We start from the raw sequence: 26,899 nt of genomic DNA on the forward strand, positions 1-26,899 counted from the left end.
CCGCGGGGCCCAAGCCCGGCCCGGAGCGGCGGCCGCGGGGGATGGAGCCGTTCCTGGGCTGCACCGGCGCCGCGCTCCTGCTCTGCTTCAGCTACGCCGGTCTGCGCCCGGTGGAGGCAGGTAAGGGCCGCCGGGCCCCGGGAGGGGGTGCCCGGGGAGGGGGGGGGGGGTCCCGTAGGGAGCAGCGGGAGGAGGCGGGGGCTGAACCGAGGGGACCGAGTCTGGGGCATTCCAGAGGGACCTCGCCGGTAACGGGGTGCGGGAGACTCGGGGGGTTCCGGCCACGCAGCGCCGGGGCGCCGGGAAGCATCAAGCTCCTGCCCCACCGTGTTCCAGCCGCTGGGAAGGCACGCAGGGATGTGACACAAAACGGGGATCTGGGAGACCAACCAGAGCCCCTCTCCCAGCGCGGGCAGCGGGGAGGTGAACACTGTCCTGACCCTGAGCCACGGCACCGGCTCAAGGCACAGGGTGAGCCAGAGCCAAGGAGGCAACCCCAGATCTGCTCTGCCCTCGCCACGGCGCCTTGGCCTTGGTGCCACGCTGCCCAGGGGCCCGGCCAGGCACTGCTGGGGGCACTGGGAGCTCCCCATGGGAGCTGCCTCTCGTGGGGCACAGCAGAGCCCGGGCACCTCAAACCAGGCCCCTTGGAGCTCTGAAGTGGGGATCTTGGGGGAAGCTGTGATTTTGGAGGGCTCGGCACCAGCTCGGGTCCACTCTTCTCCCCTGCGTCAGCCTGGCTGAGCCTTCACCCGAGGGCCCATTGCCTGGGTGCTGGTGGAACCAAGCAGACGCCCAAGGGCTGCCTCCCTCGCTGGCTGCCTGCAAGATGCTGCTGGAACAGCTGCTTTGATTCACAAAACGCTGGTTGCCGGCATATCCGGCATTCCAGGAGCATGGGGGTGACTCTCAGGGATGCAGCGCTCGGGGGAGTGGAAATTCCTGCACCCGGGAGTTGCTGGAGTTACATTTGCCCTCGTCCTGCCTGTGCAGGGCTGCAGCAGCCCCTGGATGCTTTCAGTGCTGTCACACAGGCCCTCGGCCAGCCGTGGGCACCTCAAGTTGCTGTTTCACAACCAGCAGCCCCGGGTTGATTAATGAAACATTCCCCAAAGGAACGTTGGGTGATGAGGACAAGGCGGCGGCACAATGGAGGCCACAGCGCTCCTGGTCTGCTGTGAACTGGGCCATTTCCCTGCTCTTCCTTATCCTTGGATCACCTCAGTCAGCACCGGGGAGTAAACACGGAGTTGTGCACTGCCCATCGCGCCTCCTGCAACAGGAGCAGTGCGGTGTCGGTGAGCACCCATTGCTGCCCTGGCTCGTGGCTATGGCGTGCAGGGGGGATGCAGAGGCTCGGTTCTGGGCTCTGGAGCCGTGTGTGACCTTGGGGCTGGTGCCACTCACCCTCAGCCTCCTCTTCCCACCGCCTCCTCCACCGAGGGCTGTGAAGGGTCCTCCCTGCGCCCTGGCGAGGCAGCGAGCGCGTGCTGTGCCTGGGAAAAGAGAGGGAAAAGAGGAATGAGGACACGGAATGACTTCCCCAAGGTCACGCAGAGGCAGTGGCAGCGTCGCCACCAGCTCTGTGTCCCCAGCTCTACCTGAGGATGCTCCCGCAGAGGTGTGCAAGCCACGAGCCATGGGGAATGCCCTGGAGAGGAAACGGTTCCCGGCAGGGTCCGGTGGGGATGGAGGCTCGGCCACCCCTCCTCTTGCACCCCACACAAGTGGGCTCACAATAACGCCCCTTGTGCGAGGTGAAGGCTGATGGCACCCAGGAGGGGACTGTGGGTCCTGTTTCCTCATCCATGTGCTTGTCCCTTCCTCTGAGCCAGGGGAATGGAGCCCCCCCTGCTCTGGCAGGATGGAAACCAGGAACAAGCAATAGGCCCAAGAAAGCAGCTCTATGGAGGTGGGAAATGGAGCCACACCAGCCCTTTCCTGTCTCGCAGCAGACACAGACATTCCTGGCCACGGACATTCCTGGCCTTAGACATTCCTGGCCAGCTGACAGGCAGCATAAGCACTTTATTGATTCCTGCATTCATTTCAGGAGAGATTTAGTGGGAATGTGGAGGTTCCTCAGCCCGGTGTCAGTCCCTCAGCAGGGATGCTGCTGCTGCGCAAAGCAGCCGAGGTTGTGCCATTCCTCTTCCAAACCTGGAGAGGTCTTCTGCTGGGAATACACATGTGGAAAGCAGATCTCTCCCAGCGAGGGACGTGCTCGCAGGCATTACCCATGCACCGAGCAGTGGAGCGTGCAAAGCTGTATGTGTGCAAGAGAAATGGGATCGTTGGATGCAAGAGCAGAGCTGGGTCGGGACCAGGCAGCAGGCTCCGGGTACCGGGAACTCCAGGGCTCACTGAGAGAGAGCTCTCTCTCGTTTCTCTGATGTGACCCAGTTGGAGAAGAGCCTGAGAAGACCCCAGTACCGAGTCCTCTTGGGCATCCAGGTCCTGGCTCAGTCATGCCCTGGCAATGACTCTGCTTGGGGCTGGCAACGTTAAAACCCAAGTCATGGTGCTGGTGTGACCTGCCTGCCTTCGGGACCCCGGGAGTCCGAGGCTTGGCAGTATGGAATGTCCTCCACAGTAGAAATACTCCTTAGTTCCGCCCTGAAGCGAGCAGGACACACTTCCCAATGGCCAGGCTGGACACATGGACCATGTCTGTGCTCCCTGAACAAGCTCCATCCTCTTTGACAGCATTTTCCAATGCACATTTGGGCACCTGCCCCATGGGGATTTGGCACTGGGGCTCTGGAGGGGTAAGGAGGGTGCTGGTTTATTGATATCCTGTTTGCACAGGGTGGTCAGCAGGGAATAACTGCCTCTTTCCCGGCCTGGAGAGCCACCAGTTGGTCTTTCAGCTCTTTGAAACAGTCAGAGCTTAACAAACAGCCCCATGGTAGTGGGGTGCAGCGGTGGGCCCTGCTTCTTCCCACTCCCTGGCAGGCTCCATCCATTAACACACTCAGGGAAGCTGCAGCCCTTCCTCCATAGCCCATAAAGAGAACAAGGAATTCCATCTGCTGAAGGGAGCTGTGCTGGGAGAGCAAAGAAAGGCTCCAAAAGGCAGCAAAGCCAGGTCTTTTTGTACCCACACCCACCCAGTTCTTCCCAGAGAACATCACACAGGACCTCATGGGATGCTTCTTCCCCTGGCAGGTCGTGCCCTTCCACCTCCCATGTCCGCAGGGAAGGCTGTGGTGCAGAGATGAGGAACTACGGGGATTTAAGGCTGACGTTCCCTGCTTCCCACAGACAAGGCAGGCAGCTTGCACGTTGATAGCACTGAATGAGCATGTTGGAGCCTGGCAGGCCCTCTGCTTGCTGGACCATGTCTGAGGGCTTGGAAGCAGCTGAGCCTTTCCCAGCAGGAAAGGAGTTGCTTGTAGGAGATGAGTGACCTGAACTGGTGAATGCTGTGACTAAAGGTAGCTTTTGCCATGGAGGAAACTGCACTTCCAAGGGGCTGGAGTTTCCAGGAGAGCTGAATTCCAAAGGAACAGTTCTGGGGGCCCTGGCTGGGGAGATCAATCCAGGAATACCCCCTAATTCAAAACCTGCAGCCTGGCCACAGGGCTCGGCTGGCAGAGCTGCTCTCCCAGGGTCTGAGATTTCCATAGCTCCTTCCTTTAGCTCTAAGCAAGGATCTCCTGGCAGCTTGCATGGCTGAGCTCTCAACCCCTGTAAGAGCAGCTTCAGAAGATGAACAGAAAGGAGAAGGACCACGGCAGAGGCCACATCTCCCAGGGATGTCTTTGTGCCTTGATCCTAGAGGTGCCAGGCAGGACAACCCCTTTACTCACCCCACCACCCTCAATCAGCAGCCCCAGTGGGATGGGTACAAACATTCACCCTTCTCCCTCCGCACCCCATCCACAGCCGCGATGGTGAAGGCAGCATAAGGGGCAGGTGGATGGTTTCCTCCTCCTCATGCCAGCAGCTGCTGCGCTGGCAATGAAAAGCCAGGGAGGAACCAAAGTGTGAAGGGTTCTTTTTGCCTCTCTCTTAAATAAAACCCCATTAATAATGAGCAAAGTGTTTAATGAGAGGCTGGAAGGAGTTCTCAGCATTAAGAGGGGATTACGGCTAATCTTCATCGCTCATTCCTCCTTGCTGTGCACTGGCAGCTCTGACCTGCTCGTGCCAGAAGGGCCCAAGGGGGATGCAGGACTGCGGCTCAGCCCACGCAGGGTCCCTGTGGGAAGGAAACCAGACATGGTTTAAGCATGATCAGTTTGGAAGCAGCCTGGAATTCACGTTTAAAACTCATGATTTCATCTTCATTAACCAGGGCTTCCCCTTAGAGCGGGGCTGCAATCTGTGCTGATAGGAGAACAAGAGCAGCTTTTCATCCCAGCACACAGCCCTAAGCCAAACTGGCCAAGCAGATCCTCTGCCTGTTTGCACTGTGCGAGGGGCTCCAGCAGCCACTGCGGCTGGGATGAAGCTGATGCCTCTTACACCACATGGGTCCCTTACAGATCAGACGGAGGATGTGCCGTCCTCAGCATCTCTGGAGGGAACATGCACGAGGAAGGCTCGATGCAAGGCTTGTTCCCTGCTGTCTTGCCTGCAGAGGGGCAGGAATAGCCCCTGGGACCATCCCACCCTCCCTGCCTGGCTTCCCTGGCTGCTGCAGGCACAAAAGCAAAAGTTCCCAGGAGTCACGGATGAGGCTGGACAGAACCAAACACTTGGATTTGGTACCTCAAGGCCCTGCAAGATGCTGACCCCCTGCAGCCAGCTGGAAAACAGGAATTACAGCTTCTCCACCTGCCCTCAGCCAGGCTGGCACTAAGGAAGAGCTGCAAGGGGCCCAAGGAGCCAAAAGCAGTGTGGAATCTCTTGGAAGAGAGGTTGGATTTTAGAAAGCCATGAGCTCATTGTGCATCGCCTGGGAGTGTGTGTGTGTGGGGGGAGCATCCTCATGACTTAAAATTTGGGTTCCAAATTATCCGCTCAGCTCTGGGAGCAGGAAACTGATTTCCCTTTCCCTGGCTTTGTATTCCTCTCAAGCCGTGCTTCGTTCTCCTCTCGGGCTGCTTTTACACTGGTTTGACGCCACTGATCTCACTGTAGCTGCTCCTAACCTGCAGCAGTGAAAGGAACGGCAGGCTCAGATCTGCTGCCCTAGATCTCACTGCACAACTGCTGACTTCAGCCACCCCATCCTCTCTCAGGGGTTACCAAAGGGTGTTTCTAGACCGTACTCTTGACACCCCCTCACCAGCTGATTTCTCCTCAGCCTCCATTCCGAGTCCAGCTTTGCCCAGTGCTTCCCTCCTGCCCCACAGCCCTCCAGCCTCTCCCCAGCTCCCAGAGAGGTTCTTTGCTCTCCTCCAGCCCTGCGAGGCCTTCCCAATTCCCCCTGTGTTTTACATCAGGAAACACCGGGCACTTTTCCTGCTTTGCCTCCCTCAGGGTCACAGGTTTCCAAGGGGACTCGGGCACCAAGGGCAGTGCGATGTCGATGTCGCAGTCCCTTTTGCCAACCTCAAGCTTCTTCCCTGATGCTCTCTGCTGCTGGGGGTTAATGCATCTCTTTAGAAAGGGCTCCCCAACCTGAGCTGGGCAAATCATCAGTGATAGCTCCTAAAAGAAGTGTGTGTGTGTGTGTGTCCAGGAAAGCCATCCATGCTGGGATTTAACGTACAGCGGTACTCACAAAAGGGCAAAGTGCCAGCCTGGAGACTGCTTTGTCTCCCACCTCTCCATCATACCCTCCCTATGTTCCAGCAAATTCATCAGGCATGACTCACGGACCTTCCCTGTCACATTCCTCTCTGCTGGCTGCCCCTTCCTAAAATTAGACCCCACTCTTGTTGCCATTGGTCACAGGGGGAAGGTGAGGAGCTGCAGATCCACGTCTCTTCCTTGCGCCACAGCAGCGAGCTGAGCCCAGCTGGGGCTGGTGTTCAGCCCGAGGAGCGTGCTCCATCTCCCCTGCTCAGCTTGCCCTTGGCCCTGCTGCTGCAGGAGGATGGTGAATGCTCCCACCTTCCAAGAGCCTCGTTTCATGAAGGCCAGCCCCGGAGAGATGAGGATGCTCTGCCTCAATACTGACTCGATCATCTCCAGAGAGGAAGGACACCTCCCCTATTAAACCCTGGAGGCCACAACTGCTTGCTGCTCCTCCTCCCGTCCCAAATCCACCTGAACTTGGCCATGCACCTTTCAGGGAGCTTTTTGTTCACTGAAGGACTCCCTAGGATCAGCCTGGGTCTGGCCACCCAAAGGGTCACTGCTGGGTGGGGGCCTCCCCACAGAGGAGCTCCAAAGGGTCTGGGTGTTGGGTGGGGATGAGAGAAAGGAATAAGGTCATCACTCTGCTGAGTGTGGAGCAGCACTGACCTTGCTGGGGAATTCTGTGCTCCCATTATTCTCTCTGTTCCCAGGGGAACATTCAGCAGGAGTGAAGTCACTTGTTAGGAGACACCGACACTACAGGGTATTTTCAGCCACATTCCAGTGGCTGGGACCGAGTATAAACCCAACAAGTGTTACTGGAGACATGCACACGTGCACCCTGCAGCCCAGCAGGGCAGCCTCGGGCAGGGGTTACGAAGCAATGAAGGCATTATTATTTGATGGAAGTCAGAAGAAATGATTCCTCCTGGCCCTGCTCAACCTCCTGAGCACAGCCAGGGCCTCAGCAGTCTCATTGTGCCTTCGGGTTCAGGGCACAGGGTGGAGAACGTGAATTAGATCTGACCAGAGGAGAGGGAACAGGAGTCCACCCTGCTGCCCTGAGCACTGGAAGGGCTGTGCCAAGCCCGTGAGGTACAACCTTCCCCTTGAGATGCCAGGAAAGGCTTTACACCGGCAGCTCCCTTGGGAAGGAGCTGGCAGCTACCCAGGTCCAGCTTGCAGCTGGAAACTGGGGCATGCTCTGGAGTGAGGAATAAACAGGAGCCTCAAGCTCTCGCTTCCATGGCCTGCCCTCTTCCCATGACAGTGGCCCATGGGTGCTGTCGCTGCCTGTCCTGTCCTGCTCACTGGGAGCACAAAATGCGTATCAAATCTCTTCTGTCAAACAGGGAAAAGCAAATTTACTACTGCTGAATCCCAGGCCTCCGGAGTGCTCATCAAAGCATTCCCTTCCCAGGCTTGCAAGGCACATTTTGCATTTCCTCCCAGCTGTCACTGTCAGGGTGTAATAGGAAACAGCAGAGAGAACGTGGTACGTGGCTGGGAAGGGGGAGATGAATGAGCTGCTCCGTGCCCTGCTCTGCTGTCACACATGTCTAATGCAACCCATACTCTCAGCAGAGAGCTCCTAGAACCTCGCTGCTAGTTGAGACTGCCTTTCCAGATCCATATCCAGCTACAGGAAGAACCCTGAGCCAGGTCCTTTCCCACTGCCTCCCCTGCCCTTGCTCCATCTCCTGCTGCCGTGACTTTGCCTGTGTAAAGGCTCTGCTCTCGCTCCTTGCAGACAGCCCATCAGCTCCAGTAAATGTCACAGTCAAGCACCTGAAAGCCAACTCAGCCGTTGTGACGTGGGATGTTCTGGAAGATGAAGTTGTCATTGGATTTGCAATTTCCCAGCAGGTACGGTGCCTCCAGTTGCCCAGTTTCCGTCACGTCCATCTTCACCCCAGGTACCCTCAGTTTCCAAGTGCTCTTGCTGCAGTTTAAGCCCGTTCCTTCTTGTCCTGTCCCTCGTGGTCTGGGAGGGGACGTGACTCCCTGTCCTCATCGCAGCAGCGCTTCATGTGTTGGTAGCTGCAGAGAGGAACGGGCCCGACGGTCTCCACGTGCGTGGTGGACAGGGCAGGAAGCAGTGGTCTTACAGCAGCAGGGCACAGGGGAGGCCCCTCCATCACCCTCTGCTCTCCTCTCTCGGCTTCCAGAAGAAGGACGTGCGGATGCTGCGCTTCATCCAGGAGGTGAACACCACCACCCGCTCCTGTGCCCTCTGGGACCTAGAGGAGGACACCGAGTACATTGTGCATGTCCAGGCCATCAGCATCCAAGGCCAGAGCCCTGCCAGTGAGCCAGTCCTCTTCAAGACCCCCAGGGAAGCTGAGAAACTAGCCTCTAAAAATAAAGGCAAGTGTGGGTGAGTTCCTGTGTGGCCCCTGGGATGCCCAAGGAGAGCTGGGCTCTGCAGAGAGGGAAGCAGTCCCCTGTGCAGTGGGGATACCCGGGTTCAACGCACAGGGTCCCCACGTGGACATGTGGGGTGCCCGCCCCGAGTGTCCCCAGCAGATAAGGTTGACAAGGAGATGCTGCTGAAGGCTGCCTGCTCATTTCCCCCCTTTCACAGGAGGTTTAACAGGCAAAGAGAGAGGAGAAGGTTTCCAGACTGTGTCCCAGCATCCTTGCAAGTGGAGAATCCCAGGGGAAATTCCTGAGCAGCCTGTGAACGCCTGTGGAACTAGACCCTTGGATGGCACTGGGCACAGCACCACTGTGCTCACAGGGTATTCACTGAGCCTCCCATGCCTGGAGTGCAGGGGAAAACTTACCCAGAGATTCCCACTTGTCTTACTTCAAATATTTAGGCCAAATCAGAGCAAGTTGAGGTTGGAAAGGGCCTCTTGAGGTCACCAAACCCTCCCTGTCCTGTTTGGAACACCTCCATGGGGGAAATCAGGCACTTCCTCTGTGGCAACTCCTTCGCTTGCTCTTCTTAAGCCAAAGCAGATTGATGAATCCTTCTGGCAGCAAGAATCTCTACTGCAGAAAGGGCTGGGACAGGAAGGGTGAGTGCCTGTCCCGGACGACCCAGCCTGTTGCGGAGCTCTTGGTGCTCCCTGGGCTGCTGTGAATTCTTTACTCTTGCTGCTAAAATGACTTGGTGCCTGTTAACACCGAATTGCTGCTCAGCTGAAAGCACCGAGAGGAGCACTGCTCCCCTTTCCCGAGCCTGAGCTCTCCTCTTAGTGCTTTGAAGCCGAGGAGGTGCATTACGCCCTGCCAAAAGGCTCTGCTCATTCCTGAATCCCACTGGAGAACCACGCCAGGCTCCACGCTGCTGAGCTGCACGGGAGCTGCTGAGGCATGTGAGGCTTCAGGACAGGCACAGACGGCACCAACAGACAGCAGAGGCAGAGCAGAGCTGCCACAGGGCCGGATAACAAGGATTTACCCCATAGCAGCTCCTCTCTGGTAACTGCCTGGTGATCCCATCTCCCTGCTCCTTCCTCAGCCCATCGCCTGCAGGAGATGCACTCGCAGCTGATGCTCTGCAAGTTCAGATGAGGGAGAGGAAGGAAAGGAAGGAGAGGAAGGCAACTTGTGCTGTGGCATGACTGAGGGGTGAATGCTCTCTCCCTGCTAGACCCTGATGCACTGATGAGTCGACCTGGGCATCGGAGCACCCTGAGCCCTGTGGTTGGGTTTCATGATCTCTCTTTCCCTTTGTCCAGATGAGGTGACAATGAAGGAGATGGCAAAGAAAAACCAGCAGCTGCGAGCAGGGGAAGTTCTCATCATTGTGGTGGTGCTGTTTATGTGGGCAGGTCAGTGGAATCCTTCTGTCAAAAGCATGAAACATTCCTTGGTTTGCACGTGTAATCATGTAAGACCTGAAAAGGAACCCTTCCTCCCAGCGGCAGCACTGCACGTGCAGCTGTACTGAGCATCCCTCAGCATCACAAGTTGGGCAGGGCCACAAGCAGGTGAATCCGATGTAGTCCAGGGGGATGTAGATAATGGGCCTGATGAACCAACTGCCTAATTCCCCATGGCTAATCCTGTAATCTCCTATCATGCACTGATAACACCCTCAGCCATCCAACAGGCTGCCTCCAGCGATACGCTGTAATGACCTGGCTGTTATATGCCTCCAACTCTCATGCAAAAGAGAAATGTAAGAGTCTCACTCTCAGCACCCACTGTTAGAACCCGCTTCAGGAGCAATTAAAATAATGGAAGCATTGAAAGAACAAACGGCCCCAAACATCAGAACACCAATAAACCAGATCCTCTCGGCAGCCACTATCAAAATACAAAGATTAGGATTTAATGGGAAGAGGAGGGATGTTACCAGAAACACATTAACTGAAAGGAAGGAGAAGTCTATGTAAGCGTGGCGTGGCAGGAGGAGGACGGAACAGCACAAATTGAAAGCTGCTATCCCAAAGGGTGGTTTGGAACCAAACTCTTGGCAATCTTTTGAAATTCCACCCTAGTCCTCCTTATCCCTCGCAGCCATTAATCCTTTAATCCAAGCAGAGCCTCTGCTACAGGACGGAGGCTGCAGGATGTGATTTTATAAGCAAGATCAGCTGCAGCTGAGAGCAGCCGGTGCTGTGGAAGGAGCAGTAAAACCATCCTAGGGCTGCTCTGCTGTGGGATGTGATGGGCATAGCGAGGCATAGACCCTAACCCAGCCTCTACCGGAGCATCCTTGAACATGAAGATCTCTCACTATGACTTTCTGTCATATGTATGAATATATAAACTTCATTTCCAAAGGGAACCCAAAGAGTTTTCCAAGTCTGGGACCACATTTCACTAGAACTTACAGCAACTGGAGAGAGGAACATCTCACTCCTACGTTTTAAGCTAGCAAACAGGGAGAGGAAAATGCCTCTGACTCCTGCTCCACCAGCTTAGCACGTCTGGAGAGGCTGCAGCCAGCCCTTCAGCTTGCTCAGTCTGGAAATTACATGCACGAGTTACTGGGAAATAAAGTTTGCACATGTCTGGTTTCTATTTCGAGCCCCAGCGTCCCCTGGCCGCCAGTCAGCTGCTGCTCCTGCTGCCACCTCAAGCAGTAATGAAACAGCATTTGCTCCCTGCGAGGCACAGAACACAGTGCTCCAGAGAAAATGGGCACCTGTGAGCCAAGGAGACCGGCAGGAAGGGCAATGAGCCCCGTGGTAAATCTCTGATCCATAAAAGACAGCCGGTGCCACTCAGTGCTGAACCCTCTTGTGCCAGTCAAGCCCCTTTTCCACCCACGGAGCGTTATGAACCATCACACAGAGGATTTTCCTCGGGCAGAAACCTGCCACAACAGCACTGAGGGGCTGACAGCTTTGGCAACTTGTATCTCCCCCGGTAGCATCACGTTATGTCCTCTAAAAGGGGGGTCTGTCAATCCCCTGCTGCAGCCTGTCACGAGCCCGACTCGACAGGGGCTGCACCAGTTTACTCCGACAGACACGGCCCATCTGTACCAGATTCTGCTGAGATGAGATAACTGGGGTGAGATGTGAAGAGGAAACCAGTCACTGATCAGAGACGTGTCCCACAAGAGGGGGATGCAGGAATTAACTGTATCCTGTATCCTTTGCAAGGTCTCTTCCAAGCCAATCCAGGTGACACGATCAGATCCATGTATAACATTTGGTTTGCCCTGGCAAGTGCCAAGCTTACGAGTTATTTGCACTTCCAGAGACTGCGCAGCAATTATTGCTCAAGATGATAACCAAATGAAAGCCTAAACTAAGCTAAAAGCTTTCTAGACCCTCTAGTGTCTGTTCTGTTCAGCATTTATGGCAAGTTTTAGTTGTGCACATTCAGATTTAAATGCCCTGCCAGTGAAACCGATCCTGAATAAGCACATGAAGCGACTGAGTAACTGATTCATCTCCCACTGTAGCATCATCTAAAACTCAGATCAATGTCAGAACAAAGCATCTGCTAATACCAGTTTCCCTTCTAGAGAGATGCCTTACATTTAAAAAAGGAAAGTGGGTGGGTGGGGGAAACCTCTCTACATCTGGTGGGCTCTTCCATGTACAAACCCCAAAAGGCTTTAACCTGAATGTATGATGATGATGTTTTAGCAAATGCAGCCAGGAACCAGGCTGTGCCCAGGGCTATGACCTGAGACGAGGCTCTTGTGCTGTACTCCTGGCATTATTCACGGCCCTTTGCTGCTCTGTGCCTCAGTTTTGCCATCGGGAGCCACAGAAGGTGGGACCGTGGCAGACGTTAACCTGCTCTGCCAGGACCAGCCATTTGCTCACACACGCAGAAAGAACTGGAACCACTGTGTTTACCTGGGGGCAGCTGCCACAACAACACGTTCTAAAGCAGTTTGGGCTGATCTGCTGAAAGCTTTACAGATGTTTTGCTGTTAGGGGCAGAAGCAGCATCTGGCTGGGTCTGCGCAACCTCTGCGTTTGGAATCTGCAGGCAGAGAAGTTACTCGGTCAAAATGTCACATCAAAGCTGCTGAGGAAGACATCTGCAGTCTCCTAACGTGGCATGGCTGCTCCTCTCCTCATGTGCCTCTGCGTGTGGGAGGAAATTTCCACTGGCAGCTCCTGCTGCCGTCACTGTTGCATATTTGCAGATGTTGTCCTGCTGCTCCAAGGGCCCTGGCTGCAGCACACGCAGGCAGGTACGGTACCTGCTCCTCGTCCCCAGCCCCAGATCCTCCCCTTCACCCCAGGGGAGGAGGAGCAGAGGACACAGTCTCACTAACCAGAGATTCCAGGAGCTCCTGTGTTTGTAAAGGAAAAAATCCCATTTAACCACACAGCTAGCGGGGATCGCTATCAAAACGTAGGGCTTGAAACGCTCGTCCCATTTAATGACAGGGAAGTTGGAATAGAATTAATCTTCTGTCCTTCTAACTAGTTTAGCATGGAATTAGGTCTCAAGAAGGAAACAGCCAGAGGGCTGACGAGCTCTGTTAGAAAATGATCCTTAGGAGCAGTTGTGAATGATGCTGAGATCTCCACCGGAAGGCACAGAGCCGGCTGGCAAGCAAAGGATCTCTGCTCCCTGCAGGCTCCAGGGGCTGAGCTCATTTGTGTGATCACTAATGCTTCTTCCTGTTAGGGGTGATCGCCCTGTTTTGCAGACAGTACGATATCATCAAAGACAATGAGCCAAATAACAGCAAGGAGAAGGTGAAGAACGCCTCAGAGAACAGCACCCCCGAGCACCAGAGCGGAGGGCTCCTGCGCAGCAAGGTGAGAGGCTGCTGGCACGGGACACAGCACCAGCTTCCTGGCTAAATTACACCAAAAAGCACCCAAACAGCCTCCCTCCAGCTGCGATGCAGAAAGGAAACACCCCTTCACATCCGTGCGTGTCAGCACCACGGCTTCCTTAGCGGTCGGAGCCTCCCAGGCACATCAGGACACTGCACTTCACTCCCACTCCTGGATGTCTGCGCATCCAGCAGGGAAAACAGATTTCAATCCATATTGCTGACATCTCCGGAAGAAACATGCACTGAGCGATGCTGCAGTGCCTGAGCTGCTTGGGTCTGTAACCCTGCAGCAGCCCTTGGGTGCCATGGGGTAAAGAGCAATAGCTCTTAGAACTGATCAGTAGGAGCATGGCTGCTTAAAGGAATGCCACCTCCATAATGAGAGCAGACTCAAGCCTATCCTTTAGATCAACTTACTTCAATTAAACTTCCTTGTGTTTCTATCCCCACCACTTCACATTTACCAGTTGAAATAGTCCACTCATTTATGCCCATTCAGAAGCACAGTGATGAACATGCAACCCTAAAACCTCCACATTGCATTTTCATCATCCTGAGGGGATGGGCACAAGAGCTTTTACAAACCCCAAACCTGACCAGCACACTGCACTGATCTTTGACATGTTTTTTTCCTCCTCTTTAGCAATTCCTATTCATCCTTTCTCCCTTTTTCTCCTCTTCTAGTTTCCAAAAAACAAGCCCTCAGTGAATATCATTGAAGCATGACAGCCTACCATCTGATAGATGGACTCCATTCCTCACTCTCACTTCCTGCCTCTGAGCCTTGATGACTAGGGAGGTGAAACATCATTGGAGCAACATGGAGAGAGACCTTAGTGACTGTCACTTGCTGGCATACACCTCCTTGTCTCTGTTCTGCAAAACATCTGGCCAGAAAGAAAAAAATCATGGGGGAAAAAAAAAAACAACCCACAACCAAAAACCTGAAACCCCAAAATTAAGATGGAAAAGCATCAGCGAGACAACTGCTGCCAGTGATCCCACCCGGAGTCATGAATCACCTGGGCCGGACAACTCACGCACGTCTCTCCACCCTCACACTCCATCTTCTGGAAGAGTGTTCTTGTCTTTGGAAGTACAAGGGTTTGTTGTATCTTTATTTTGTCTCGCTGTCACTACACCTTGACAGCATTGAGGGGAGCTCAGGCATCAGTCACTGTCACGCCAAGCGAGAAAGAAGAAAAGCTCATCACAGACACAATGAGCAACCAGACTGCGGCTGCTGCGTGCTCTTGGCTTGCTTTGTTCCGTGGATGTGTGTTGTGTAGCACGTCTTGCCTGGGGGGGGGGGGGGGGGGTGGTGTAAAACAAACCCAGAAAAAAAAGGCAGATCCCATTTTCATTCCCACTGCAGAGGCTTCCCTGGTGTTCTTCAGTTCAGCTGCAGCGCGTCTCCACCGCTGCTGTCCTTCCTATCTTGCACTGGTGCTCTTCATCTCCCACCATCCGGACACACCGAGCACTGGGGCACAGCCCAACACGAGGGGACACCACCAGACACCAAAAGGATAATGTCAACCATTTTCTTCATGGTATTTTCAGCTGGGCCCAAGTCCACCCCCAGCGTGAGAGAAGGTCCACAAAAATGTAGCCAGTCAGCAAAAAACAAAAGACAAACCTCCTGATACCGGTTGCTATGCAAAGGTCTCCAGTGGCAACAGCCATTTACTGCTAAAGGCTCTTGCCCAAGGGACCTTTTTCTGAGGGCTTAAGTACTTAAATTGCTTCTTTTAGTAGGGTTCCTGTGGGAAGGTCTGGTTCTCCTTACCCGGCCTGTCTGCCCTGCTCCTGTGACACTGCAGTGCAGGGATGTGCTGGAGGCAGCCCTCCAGCAACAGGTGGACAAGGAACGGGAAAGGGGCTGGAGTTCTCTCCTCTCTTACGAAGTGCTCGATGTTTGTAAGCTGACAGGATCCCCAGGACTGCTGGTGCTCCGGACGCTGGTAGAGGCAACTCCATCACATGGGAAAGATTTATTCTTTGTAGTGTGCCATGGGGTATCTGTATTTAATTACTCCACAAGACCACTCCATATGCACTAGGGGATGAGGCAAGAATCTACTTGTTCCATCAGATACCAGGTTGGCCTGAGTAGGGCTCGAACCTCTTACAAACCTGCACTCAGATGAGCCTGGCTTCAAAGGCCCTGCAAAGAAACAGGCTGGCAGGAAGAGTTCAGCCATCTCTCCTCTTCCATTGGCACCAGCCTTTCCAAAAGAGTCGGTTTGAGAGAGGAAGTCTGCGTGCAGACGTGGTGGTGAAGAAGTGAGGGCTTCCCTGATGCCAGCTACCAAAGGCAGGCCAACCCCAAAGGTCTCTTCAGTGGATCCTTTGCCAGAACATACTTGTCCATCACCAAGAGGGAGAGGTCACCACCTCCATCACCAAGAGGGAGAGGTCACCACCTCCGATACAGACAGAGCAATAAGCATTTTATAATGTACAATAAAAGATTAAAGGCATCTCCTGTGTCCTTGTAACGACTGAATTAAGTCATTTCATCTTCGCCTGCTTTGAGCACACACACTGGAACAGAGAGACTTCCAACGTATTGCCCAGAGACTACAGCATGAAGTGTTCTCTCAGTGTCTGGATGTAGAAAACCAGAACCAGAGTTCATTGTTCACAGGCTAAGGGGAGGGGGGGGGAACTTGCTAGGTACAGCTGTAATGCTATTTATGCTGCGAGATTCTTCAGACATGTCTGTTCTCTCCGAAGGAAGAAATGCCATTTAGAATCCATACCCCTATAAAGGGAGATTTAGGACAGATGGTACAGCATGTGCAAAACGATAAGGGAGATGCTCACTCCTTGTTTGGTAGAGAAGAATTAGAGGGTGGTGCAGAGTTGGGTGCTCAAAACACAGTGTGGCAGGAGGCTAGAGGTTATCGTTATGTTCCATAACTGCAGGCTTTAAAAGGCAATAATGCTATTAGTGAGAAGAAACAAATTTAGGCTGGCAGCAACTCATCAGAGAGGGATTCCAACTACCTAATTCCAGTGATTCTCTTAAAGGAAGTGTTTTTATCAACTCTGAATTGATGCAATAAGTCCACACTTTAGGAAAAGCTGTTTCCTGTTACAGAAGAAAGCTCCTTAAGATCCTACTTCTTTGAGGGTCACAAACATCAAAGCTTTAACTGCTGCTTCAGCATCAGCTTCCACCATAACCCATGAGTCAGGCACCATGAAGACTCTGGGCCTGTGTGAGCTTCAGCCTAAGCCCATCTTTGGCAGAGATACCTCACTCTTGTCAAAGGTTACCAAAAGATACTCCCAAGGTGGTTTACAGGCAATAAAGAGATCAAGGGAAAACCAAACAAGGCGGTGCTGAGCAAAGGGATGCTGGGCCACAGAAGGCAGCACCCTAAAGGCCACCCACATTTCCCCGCTGATTCTGAGTGTTTGTTGGAAGTAGGAGCCGGGAAAGGGAGGTTTCAGGAAGTGCTAAAAAGCAGCAGCAGGAGTGGGCTGCACAACAGGGATCCCGGAGAGCAAGAACTGGTTCCCCACTGATCTCAAAAGCAAAGGAAAGCAACCTTCCAGCCAGGCCCCTAATGCCATTCCACCCCTGGGCACTAACCCCATCCATTTCCAAGAATCAGCTGAGCAGGGGCTGTGGGAACAGTAAGGAGCAAGAAGCTGCAAACAGAGCCCTTTGCCAGCATACGCAGTGCGTGTTTAAAGCTAAGCACCACTTGCCTTCATCCTTCCAAGCACTGTAATATTATGCCTAAAAGTACCACTGAGCCAATATATTCCTCCCCCACGAGTTTAGTGAGAGGGAGCTGCGGGAGGTGGTGTGGAGCAAACAATTCTGCCCAGCATGTCCTTCCCCTTCCCAACACAGCCTCAGCCCCTTCACAACCACCTCCCCCTGCACCGTTCTCCATCTCCTCCAAGGCAAATGAGAACAAGAGGCATTTTATTCCCCGACAGCTCAATAGCATCAGAGGAGGAAACACCTACACAGCTACAGAAAGTGTTAGTATAATCTCAGCTGGTAATGGCTTTCTGGAGGAGATGCAAATGGAGAGGAACAGACTGCTAATGCCAGTATTTGCCAAAGACATTAAAGGTTACATCCCTCAAAAGCATATATCACAGCTGCACATCCATTCTGCTGATAAAAATATGGCAATTCATTGACGGAGTAGCCAGACTCCACTTCTCCAGGAGATGGGGATTGTACCATATGTTGCACCAAATGTAATTTCCCCCATATTTGCAGGAAAGCTTCCTAAAGGCACATTATAAGCTATTACTGGCTAGCCTGGAAGCAGAAGCCTTGCTGACCAAATTTAATCAGCTTTCCAGCATTTGTTAAAAAGCTGGATCATCAACATGCTTGTTATGCTGCAATATCTTCTGTTTCCTCCATAAATCTGGTGTCTATTAAATCATCTGATGACCTGATAGATTCAAATGATTACGTTCCTCCTTGTTGGTGCTTTAGTTCACACGTCTCAAGGAGTGTGAGCTGGATTCTGTCAGCCCATGCATCAGCATCAATTTGAACTCGCTTCCAAGTGAAGACTCTTTTATTATTAGCAACAGAGCCAGGAAAGACACAGCTTGAATATTAGGTCCCAGATGGAGTCAAAGTTGGCAGGCGGAAAAGCCAGCTTTCTGCTTCCAATCTGAACACACTCAATGCAGAGCCATTGAGTGGCAATAAGGACAAAGCCCCACGATGCCATTTGACACTTTGCAGCGCATTGTTGTCCTTTTTAACTGACAAATACCCCCACACAGTGCCACCAACTGCTGACTAGAACCTATTTATACCATCCAGACCTGTTTTGCAGAGGATACAGCCAGCACATTACGAGACACCCTCTCAACCCAAAGGAATATTATCAGCTTCCACTATTTCACACTTCAGGACATAGTTTCTTCCTCCTGTTCAGAGTTCCCTCGCAGCACAAGCACAGGGAAGAGTTGGCCAGCTTTGAGAGAATGGCAGTAGTATAATTTTAGTCTCATTGTTTCTAGCTGCTGTTTCAGGCTGTGATAGTGATGGATGCTGTTATATTTTTAATTGGAAGACATTTCATCCCAGAGCTCACACAGAGCTTGCACAAAACAGACCTGATATTGCTGGATTCTACTACAGCAAAGATCATAAACAGCCTCTGGCTACACTCGGGCAGAAAACGTGCAGTACGTCCTTCCACAAAGGCTGAATACACAATCTCCCCCTCCCCATGCAGTATCTCATCTCCACCATTCAGCATATACAAATCACAGTTGCAATGCCAAAGAATGAAATCCTCAGCAATGAGACTGCCCAAAGCCTAAAGCCTTTGCAAAGAGCTGCTCCACAGCACTGTTCATTCATGTGAGAGATTTACATTCACAAGCCCACAAAAAGCTCTGGAGGAGGCACCAGCTTCTGCCCAAGGTCCTGTGGCACAAAGGAGCTGGTCTGGGCCACAGCACACGTCGACACCAGCATCTTGCTGTCCCAGTAAGGTGCTGCTGTTCAGAGTAATTGCATTTGCTCAGTATGGCTGAACTGGCAGCAGAAGGCATGCCTTAAGAGGAGGCTAATATAAATACCATCCTGAGTGCTGTGCATCTCTTAGTAATAATCTCATAAAGAGCCATGTAACAAAATCAAGACAGCCAGCATGGAAACCTCCAGATGCTTAAAGGCAACACCTCAGCATGCACAGCAAAGGCAGCAGATTGCCTGCGGCCTTCCTGCTGCTCTGCTCCTCTTCTATTCCATCACTGCTGATCAGCAGTGCCCATCGATCACCGGTTGAGACAGAGCTGTGCTGTCCCAGCAGTGTGTTGAGTTACTTCTGGGCCTTCCAAGAGACAGTCTATTAGTGGTTTAATATCAGATAATAAACCCTCCAGCAGGCAAGCTCATCTGCTTTGCAAGGAGAGGGAGAACAGGCTCTGCACTCAGACTCCTGCTGCCCCATCTCACCTCAAAGCGCCTGCAACAAGGAGATGTGAAGCAAACATCTTCATTCCACACGTTAGGAGGAGCTGGACTTTACAGACACAACATTGGCAGCATGTGAAACTGCCCTTAGAACAAGGAAATGAGTCTTTTTTCAGAGGGGCCTCTTCAACTTACTGTGTGCGATTCACTGGTTTAAAAGCCAACAGCCACTATGTGCTCATAACCCCCGCACTTGTCAACCGATGTCACCTTCTCTTTCACTACCAGGCTCTCTGCAAACAAAGCCTCCTGTGCTAGAAGTCACTACACCAGCATTAAGAACATGATACTAACTAGGAAAGATCAGTTATTGACAACAAAGCCCCAACAATGGGCATGCACCAACCCACAGCTTAACAGCCCATCAGAAAAGAGACATTCCTTCCTGCTGGAATTGCTGTATATGGATGACTCTGTTAATGGAGACAGCATTATTGAGTTAGTGCACCCAGGCAATAGCAGGCTCTGTTCCAAGCTTCACTGCTTATCCTTTGGACAAATTACTTTGATTCTCTGTGCCTCAGTCACTGCACATCCAGGACAGTGACAAACTTCACCTGCTTTTTAAAGCTACTTCCTCCTGTAAGGGCAAAGTAATAAAGCACATGAACCACATGTACTGGACCTGCATTTTATTTCTTTAAAATCACATTAGCCAAAAGTATCACCAAAAAATGACTATGATAAAAATATAGCACAATTTCCTCTATGAACAAACGTGGTTTGCTCTCTGAATTCCACCTATAAACACCTAAAAGGTTTATAAGGCCTGTGCAGGAAGAGCAGATCACCCTGTATCTCTTAAATAAATCCTCCAGAGAATTTGGAGTTCCTATGCTCTGTTAGGAAAGGAGATGGAGGCAGCACGGAGACCAGAGGTTGCTGTTGGACTGCTTAGCTTAAAGGAACACAAGGTCACAGTGTCCTGGGCAGTTCCAGGAAGCAGGAAGTGCAAGGGGAGAGCCTCACAATAACACAGCAGGAAAGGAAGCTCCATCCAGCAGGTACAGAATAAACCAAAGGTAAAAACGTCGCAGGCGATTCTCCAAGAAAAATTACAAATGAAACAAGTAAAACCAATGAAAACAAACTTCAGGTCTGGAAAGAACAACAAGACAAGACAAGACCAAACCAAACCAGGTAAAGCACCAGCTATAAACTACCACAACCCTGTCAGATGGAGGGGGAGAGCAGCCACAGGCTGGCTTTACAGTTTAGAACTTCCATGTTAGCCAAAGGAATCCAACTCCCTGTAGGAGACTCAATGCCAAGGTTTGGGACCAAGCTTTAAAGAAGTCTTTCCCCTCTGAAGCACGTTTTCCAGTGTCCATCATTGAAATGTTACATCCTCACCTGCACTGTGCAGTCTTGAACACCATGTTTGTTACTTACTCGGCGAGGAGGTTGTTTTCAATTCAAAGAACACCACTGATGCCAAAATCCTACACAAACCAGGTCGCATTTAAGCATTTCAAAACAGTTCCAAAGGTTTCTAACACATAGAAACTTCCATAGGCCTTGTTAAAAACAGATATTAAAACAACTTAAGATACAAACCATTCAAAACCAGAACCATTAACAACAACTCTAAATGCAGAACAAGAACCAGCACAGTCCCTCAGCAGCAAAATCAAACATGACAAGGCTGTGACAGGGCAACACTGGAAGTGGTCAGGACTGCTCTGGAAATAGTGGTGCTTGGCCAAGTTCTTGCTCACCCTCTGTGCAAGGCTGTACCTTTGGGTGGGTTTCTTGTTGGACCCTGGGTCATTTCTGCAAAAGGTAAGTAAAACAGTTAAAACACACACAACAGGAGCATAATGAGAGGCTGGGACAGCATCTTCTCTGACAAAGCCTGCCCCTTTCTTTGGGGCTTGCAGCTAGTACCTAATGCTCTTGTTAGGAGGTTTGAGATGGGAAACCACATTCTAAGCAAGCACCTTGGTAAGTAACAACACAACAGTTTAAAGACTGTCCTCTGAGCTGCCCTGTGCTTTAATACTTGGTCTGCTAAGCTCTTCCTCCCTGGCCCAGTGGAGAAGGCTGAAGGCTCAACTACACAGCAGCCTAAAGCAGCAGCAGGTTGTTCTCACCAAGTGCTATACACGTTGAACACTCATTTGCTCCACCTAAGCACATTCTGATTTAACAAGACAAAACCCCACAAACTTTAAGCAGTTCTAGAGCAACAAGATTCAAAAGCAAATTACATTTCAAGGAGCTTGGTTATCTCCAGGCCTCAGAGTGTTACAAAGCTTTTCCACATCATTAGAGGCTGCTTTGCTCTTCCTGCATTTTGAAAAGCAACCCTGCTACCTCATTGCTTCTACCACTCTCAGAACAGTTGGTTTGGAGACGGAGCATCTGGCTGACACACTGAGAGCTTTATTTCTACAGCAGTTCTCAGCAAGAGCAGCCACTGACCAGACAGGTCTCAAGCCAGCAAAGCAACTTGTTCACGCCAACAACTGGGGAGAGATACCTGGATTACATCTCACATCTACTTACTATGAATTCAGAAAGGCTGTGTCCTGCCTGGATCATACAGGCTGCTCCCAAGAGGCCTTTAGAGTTACATGGGTCACACAGCAACCAACCCTTACTCATGACTCAAGCACTCCAGTACTATTGGTCTTACAGCTCTGTGTACACAAAACAAGCACCCCTACTCAAAAGGGCAGCTCTGGAGGCCTCATACAGTGAGCTTTTGGTAAGAGATGGTTCAGCAGAACGTAAGAATCCTTGAATTTATAGCATAAAATATTAAACAACCAGTAACTCCAAGCTCACTGGCGCGTTCTTCCAGAACAGGTACTACAGCTCAGGGAAAGGCACCTTCCCTGCAATACTGTCCTGCTGAAGTCCACTCTCTCAGGGTGCTCTCAGTGCAGAACAGGGTGTTTGTCCTTGCCCGGTCAAAACTCCATGTGATGAATGGAATCATGGTTCTGTGTAACACTGCTTCCTTCGCAGGAAACAGAGTCATTTGAGCAAGTCCAGGTCTCCTTCATAAACTGCAGTTCTCAGCTTTTAGTTACCCAAAGATAACTTCTTGTCAAAAGAAAGACACTCCTAGCAGAGATTTCTTGAGAAACCCATGGCTTTGGGCTGCGTTGTTCAGGAGGGAAGCACCCCAGGGCAGCCCACAAAGGACAAGCTCTCCCTTGTCACGCGCCAGTTCACAGTGTCTGCAATGAGCTGATGCAAGATGTGACGAGGAGAAATCACAACTTTCCACAAATTCCCAGCCTTCCTACATGCCATCCCCCTCCTCATCTCTGAGTCACAGCTGAAGTGGGTGCACCCTTCACCCCTGCAATGGAGGGAAGATAAGGAGTTGTGCAAACCACCGCCATGACTCACAAGGACTTGAGCTCCTCTATGAGAAGCAAAGTCCCAGGAGCAGACTAATGCTGTCAAATACTTGGAGAGCCTTTATCTCAGTGCCTCAGGTAACCCTCTAACCCAGAGCTGTGAGGGTAAGAATCCTTATGGCCATTACACGTGAGAAAAGGAGACAATGACACCCTGGATAAACTGAACTGCCATGTAACAGACCTCAAAGCAATTTGGTTTTTCTCCTCAGGAACAGTGCATCCCGCATCCTTCCACAACAGCTGAGACTAAACTACAGATTTAGAAGATCTCCAAGCAAGTTCCACTCTCATTTAGAAACTGGGAGCTGTGATTATCTCAGCGAAAGCACCTGCACACCAAAACCATGGGGCTCACCACTAGAGAGGCCCCTGGACCTTCACTAGGGAGTACCTCACTCTATGAGCAGCTAAATTCCTCCCACCACTCCCCACACCAGAAGGTTCCTTGCTTATCAGCTCCTACCCCACCCTTATCCCAAATCCCATCCAACATCCCCCTGAAACTTAAGAGTTTGTAGGTGGACTTCCCTTGCTTTGAAGTGAAATCTCCCTCCTGGGCTCAGCCATAAATGCAATTCCTCCTCTGTGTCAGCACAACTCAAGTCCTGTACCTTCCCTGCACGCTTTCTATCCCAGCAAAAGGGATTTGGGCAGCTAAAAACTCTGTTAAGATGAACGATTCTCCTCAGCCAGCTCAGTCCCAACCAGCAGAGCTCTTTCCAGGCAGAGCCTGCTAGCACAGTGTTCATTTGTATTTCACAGATTTCTTTCTCCATATGTTCTCTCACACTATTCTCCCTTTCCACCTCTTTAAACCTTGTGTGTTTGTGTTTTAAAAACACTGATCTTGGTTATTACACCAAGGCCAGATGGTCTGTGACTCTTTATAAGGTATTTCCTCTTCCCCCTTTGATTCAAGAGGGATCCAAGAAAATAATTTATCAGTTTGTCAGCATCAGAAACCTCCATCAACCCAACCAAGCCTCGAGGAAAGCTGCTGGCAGAAACACTTGGGGAAAGCAGTGGCTGAAGGCCAGGCAGGAGCTTCCACAGCTTCCCAGGTCCCTGGAGGTGCCCTCAAGAGTGTTCCTGCTCCAAACAACAGGAGAATACCTCGTCTGAGGAGCAGGTGGGGCAAGCACCATCCCACAGGCACAGCTGCGGTGTTAGTGGCCTGGGAAAGCAGATCTCCTCAAGAGATCTCTTGGCCACAAGGATGCTCAGGGGCTGAAGCAGCTCCTGTATGGAGCCAGGCTGAGAACACTGGGGCTGTTCAGCCTGGAGAAGCTGTGTGGAGACCTCAGAGCAGCTTCCAGTGTCTGAAGGGGGAAACAAGGATGCTGGGGAGGGACTCTTCATGAGGGACTGGAGCGATAGGACAAGGGGTGATGGGTTCAAACCGAAACAGGAAGTTCAGGTTGGAGATAAGGCAGAAGCTCTTCCCTGTGAGGGTGCTGAGGCGCTGGCACAGGGTGCCCAGAGAAGCTGCAGCTGCCCCATCCCTGGCAGTGTTCAAGGCCAGGTTGGACAGAGCCTTGGGTAACATGGTCTAGTGGAAGGTGTCCCTGCCCAAAGCATGGGTTTGGAACTGGGTAATGTTAAGGTCCATTCTAACCCAAACCATTCTGTGATTCTAAATAGAGATGTTTGGGTGAAAAGCAAGAGAGTTAAGAGAGGGAAATGCATTTTCTGTTTAGTTTGTCCTTCCCCTGCCCATTTAAAAATAGGCCTATCCAGCTACAAACACTGCTGAGAGCAAAGTGTGAACATACAGTGCCAGGAGACACAGTTACAAAAGCTTCATGAGTTCTGCAGCCTGATACAGAACCAGCCAGAACTGCCGAGGAGAATCTCATCAAGAAGAGTATGATTCCATTTACTGCTGGATAAAGGGCAATAATGAAGTGTGAAGCTAGCAAATGGTCAGCTGGCAGAAAGCTTTTGTGGTCAATTATCAGTTCCAGCCATGCATTTACAAGCAGATGCTCAAATCTCATCTCATTTTTCCGGCTGCTCCAACGCAGCCTCAGCAGCATTTAGAGTCCTATGGGAAGCTGCAAATAAATCTATTAGATAAAGTCTCATCTAAAACTAGAGAGGAAGCCCAGCCAGAAGCACAGGTTATCTCCCAACTCACTGGACGTGAGAAGTTTACTCTCAGTACAAAAGGATTTCTTCCCACTAGTTGATGTTCAAACACTGCCCATGTGCCTGCAGCTTTTAGCACACAATCACCCAACACATATAAGCAAGCTGCATTTATAGAGAAAGGTGCCATGCAGGTAAGTGGAAAGACAAAACCTCTGTTGTAGCCAGCCTGTAATTCACCCAGACAACATCTAAGCAAGAAGCAAGAGACAGGCTACAGGAAGAGATTACATGGAAGAGGGGACAGCAAGGTCAAGCACTACCATAAGACAAAGGCCAGGAGATTTGCAACACAAAACAGAGCTAAAGATTCGTAGCAATGTATTAGTTACTGCTTCCCAAAGGGAATTCCTTTGATCATTTTCCTTTAGAACTTCCTTGGGATCATTTTGCCTCTTCATCTCCCACGCAAGACACTGCTGCAGATCCAGGTGCCCAGAAGTGCCATACAGGGTCACACTCAGCCCACTGAGGAGGTGTTCCAGTGGCAACAGGGAAAGCCTATGCTGTCTGTTGGGCTGAATTCCAAGCCTACAGCTATTTGGAATGAGAGGTTTGCACTAATAAGAAAATCAAATTGTGTGCATCACATACAACCTTCTTCCCCAGCAAAGCAGATCCCTGCTCCACACTGCAGCCTCCTTCATTTGGAGCTTGATTTTCTGTGACTCACAACATAAGTCTTGCATTTTTAATTTGAAAGAAAGAGAAAACAGGCCATTTGAGCTCTCCTTGCACAGTCCCCTCTGCATTACTTATGCTGTATTCATAGTCTGGAAAGCAGCCCTGTGGCTATGCAGCTGCTCGTGCTGCCCAGATAAGTGCAGGCTCCGTGCACCCAGTCACAAAACTGTCAGCTCCTTCTACCTCAAGAAATGACAGTTATTGCACCCATGAACACTCAGAATAGCCATAGTGGGAGGCCAGCTTTGGAAGCTACCAGAACATCCCAGTTCTACCCATCAGCTCTTACCTGCTCTTTACAAACACCTTCCTTTCACCCTCTGCATTTGATGGTTCTTGCATGAGACTGTTGGGAGAAGCAATGTTGAAGGTTTCACCAGTAAATCCAAATCTCTGTACTTCAGCTAAAGATTCCCTGAGGTTGGGTTCATAGTTGTGAACTGACAAGAACAAGTTACCTCCCAACACAACCAGCCAGAGCTCAGCTCTGCTCTTCCAAGTAACACAGGCCTGATTTGGGAGTATCCCTGATTTACTGCAGCAAGCCCTTTGGGTGATGTTTCCCAGCTATCCCTAACTATGAAACTCATCTGAATCAGTCCTAGAACAAGACTGATGGCTGAACAGGAGCTGGAAGTGCAGCAGTCATTTATTTCCCCTTTGAAAAACAATTACATTCAAAATGTCAAAGCCTCCAAGCTCAGCAAGCCAGGGTGTCTACCCTCCATCACCAGCACAGCCTTACCCATGCCATCTGGGGGTTACCTGTTGCAGGAGCTGCAGCTTTCTTCATAGGGATGTGCACACTCTGGATAGAAAGGCTCAAACTCTGCTTCCAAAATGCATGCCCATTGTTTCAGGCTTTAAAAATAAAAAGGGGGGGGGGCATAGAAAACTTATCAAATTAGGTTACAGAAGACAGAGCACCCTGCAGAGCTACTGTAGACAAGAATTCTGATAGCTCTATTCTGTGATTGCAAAAAAGGGAAAGTATTTATTTGAGTAAAGCTGCAAAGATAAAACACTGAGAGCAAGGCAGGAGTGGCAGCTGAGTGCCCCAGCACATTGCTGCCTGACCAACAAAGCAGGAACCTGCAGCGAGTCCCCAGAAGCAGCAGATTCTTCACGTTACTTTAGGCCACACTGGGAACAGCAACACAGAACGTCTGAGGACAGCAACCACAGGGAAGAACCGATGTGACAAGGCCAGGCCCAGAAACACCCGAGAGCAGAAGAAACCACCCCTGTGCAGTGCCCGGAGCTGCTCTACTGCTGCCACCTGCAGGAAACCACTGCAGGAGAGCAGCCAAGGAGCCAGCACAAACAGCTCCTCTTCCACCCTGCACATCACTGCCCAGGACCCAGTTACCAACCTTCTTTCTCACTTGGACCAGCCCTTCTTCCCCCTCTCATAGCATCTTACAGAGGAAAACAGCAAGTATTCCCCCTCTCCCCCATTTCAGTCCATCTGAAGGAATAAGGAAAAGGAAACACAAAACCAGCAGCACACGACCAACCAAACTGGTTTAGGAAACCACAGGGACATTTTGCAGGCTCTTAAGAAATTACCTTTCTTCCTCCTCCTGTGGCACAGGAATAACTTTGCCAGGCTTCTTCCCACTGGTTGCCTCTTCCTGCTCAATCTGGCCTCCAGCTGTACTGCCTGACTAGAAAGGTAAGAAAAAAGGGGATTAACACCCAATTAAAAAATCATTTCATGTAAGTCTCGATTATACAGTTATAAAATCCCACTTGGAAAACCTTTCGTGTGTAAAAAAGCACATTTGTGTGCACATG

General features: G+C 51.2%; 2 protein-coding genes across 8 annotated transcripts in view; one reads left to right on the forward strand and one right to left on the reverse strand.

The window, feature by feature from the left end:
* FNDC5 (fibronectin type III domain containing 5) lies at positions 1-14,213 on the forward strand. Of its 2 annotated transcripts, XM_061480384.1 has the most exons (6): positions 1-120; positions 7,445-7,560; positions 7,863-8,061; positions 9,384-9,476; positions 12,757-12,890; positions 13,598-14,213. In XM_061480384.1, exons 1-6 carry the CDS (start codon positions 42-44, stop codon positions 13,637-13,639), a joined length of 663 nt encoding a protein of 220 aa, XP_061336368.1. In that variant the 5' UTR covers positions 1-41; the 3' UTR covers positions 13,640-14,213. The 2 variants fall into 2 exon arrangements, with proteins under 2 accessions (XP_061336368.1, XP_061336369.1); XM_061480385.1 differs by lacking the exon at positions 1-120 and having other exon boundaries at positions 7,494-7,560; positions 7,714-8,061.
* The window catches only part of LOC133283518 (S100P-binding protein-like), a 26,240-nt gene continuing 3,374 nt past the window's right edge, over positions 4,034-26,899 (reverse strand). For 2 of the 6 annotated variants that reach the window (XM_061480369.1, XM_061480368.1), the window contains exons 3-6: positions 26,672-26,769; positions 25,868-25,963; positions 25,392-25,448; positions 19,511-20,666 (exon numbers count right to left, since the gene is read on the reverse strand). In XM_061480369.1, the coding sequence (XP_061336353.1) occupies positions 20,438-20,666; positions 25,392-25,448; positions 25,868-25,963; positions 26,672-26,769 (480 nt within the window). In that variant the 3' untranslated portion in view covers positions 19,511-20,437. Of the gene's footprint in view, positions 4,205-19,510; positions 20,667-25,391; positions 25,449-25,867; positions 25,964-26,671; positions 26,770-26,899 lie in introns of those variants that run through there. The other 4 variants (XM_061480371.1, XM_061480374.1, XM_061480370.1 and 1 more) reach the window with 4 other exon arrangements.

The sequence above is a fragment of the Pezoporus flaviventris genome, unplaced genomic scaffold (assembly GCF_033815535.1).
Source record: "Pezoporus flaviventris isolate CSIRO_AGI_PZ_B2104156 unplaced genomic scaffold, CSIRO_AGI_Pfla_v1 ptg000176l, whole genome shotgun sequence".
NCBI lineage: Eukaryota > Metazoa > Chordata > Aves > Psittaciformes > Psittacidae > Pezoporus > Pezoporus flaviventris.

Bases quoted from the DNA above. Each gene is read 5' to 3' on its own strand.
- FNDC5 (XM_061480384.1), top strand. From the start codon at position 42: ATGGAGCCGTTCCTGGGCTGCACCGGCGCCGCGCTCCTGCTCTGCTTC. The intron at 121-7,444 runs GTAAGGGCCGCC...CGCTCCTTGCAG, and splicing joins TCTGCGCCCGGTGGAGGCAG to ACAGCCCATCAGCTCCAGTA. The intron at 7,561-7,862 runs GTACGGTGCCTC...CTCGGCTTCCAG, and splicing joins GATTTGCAATTTCCCAGCAG to AAGAAGGACGTGCGGATGCT.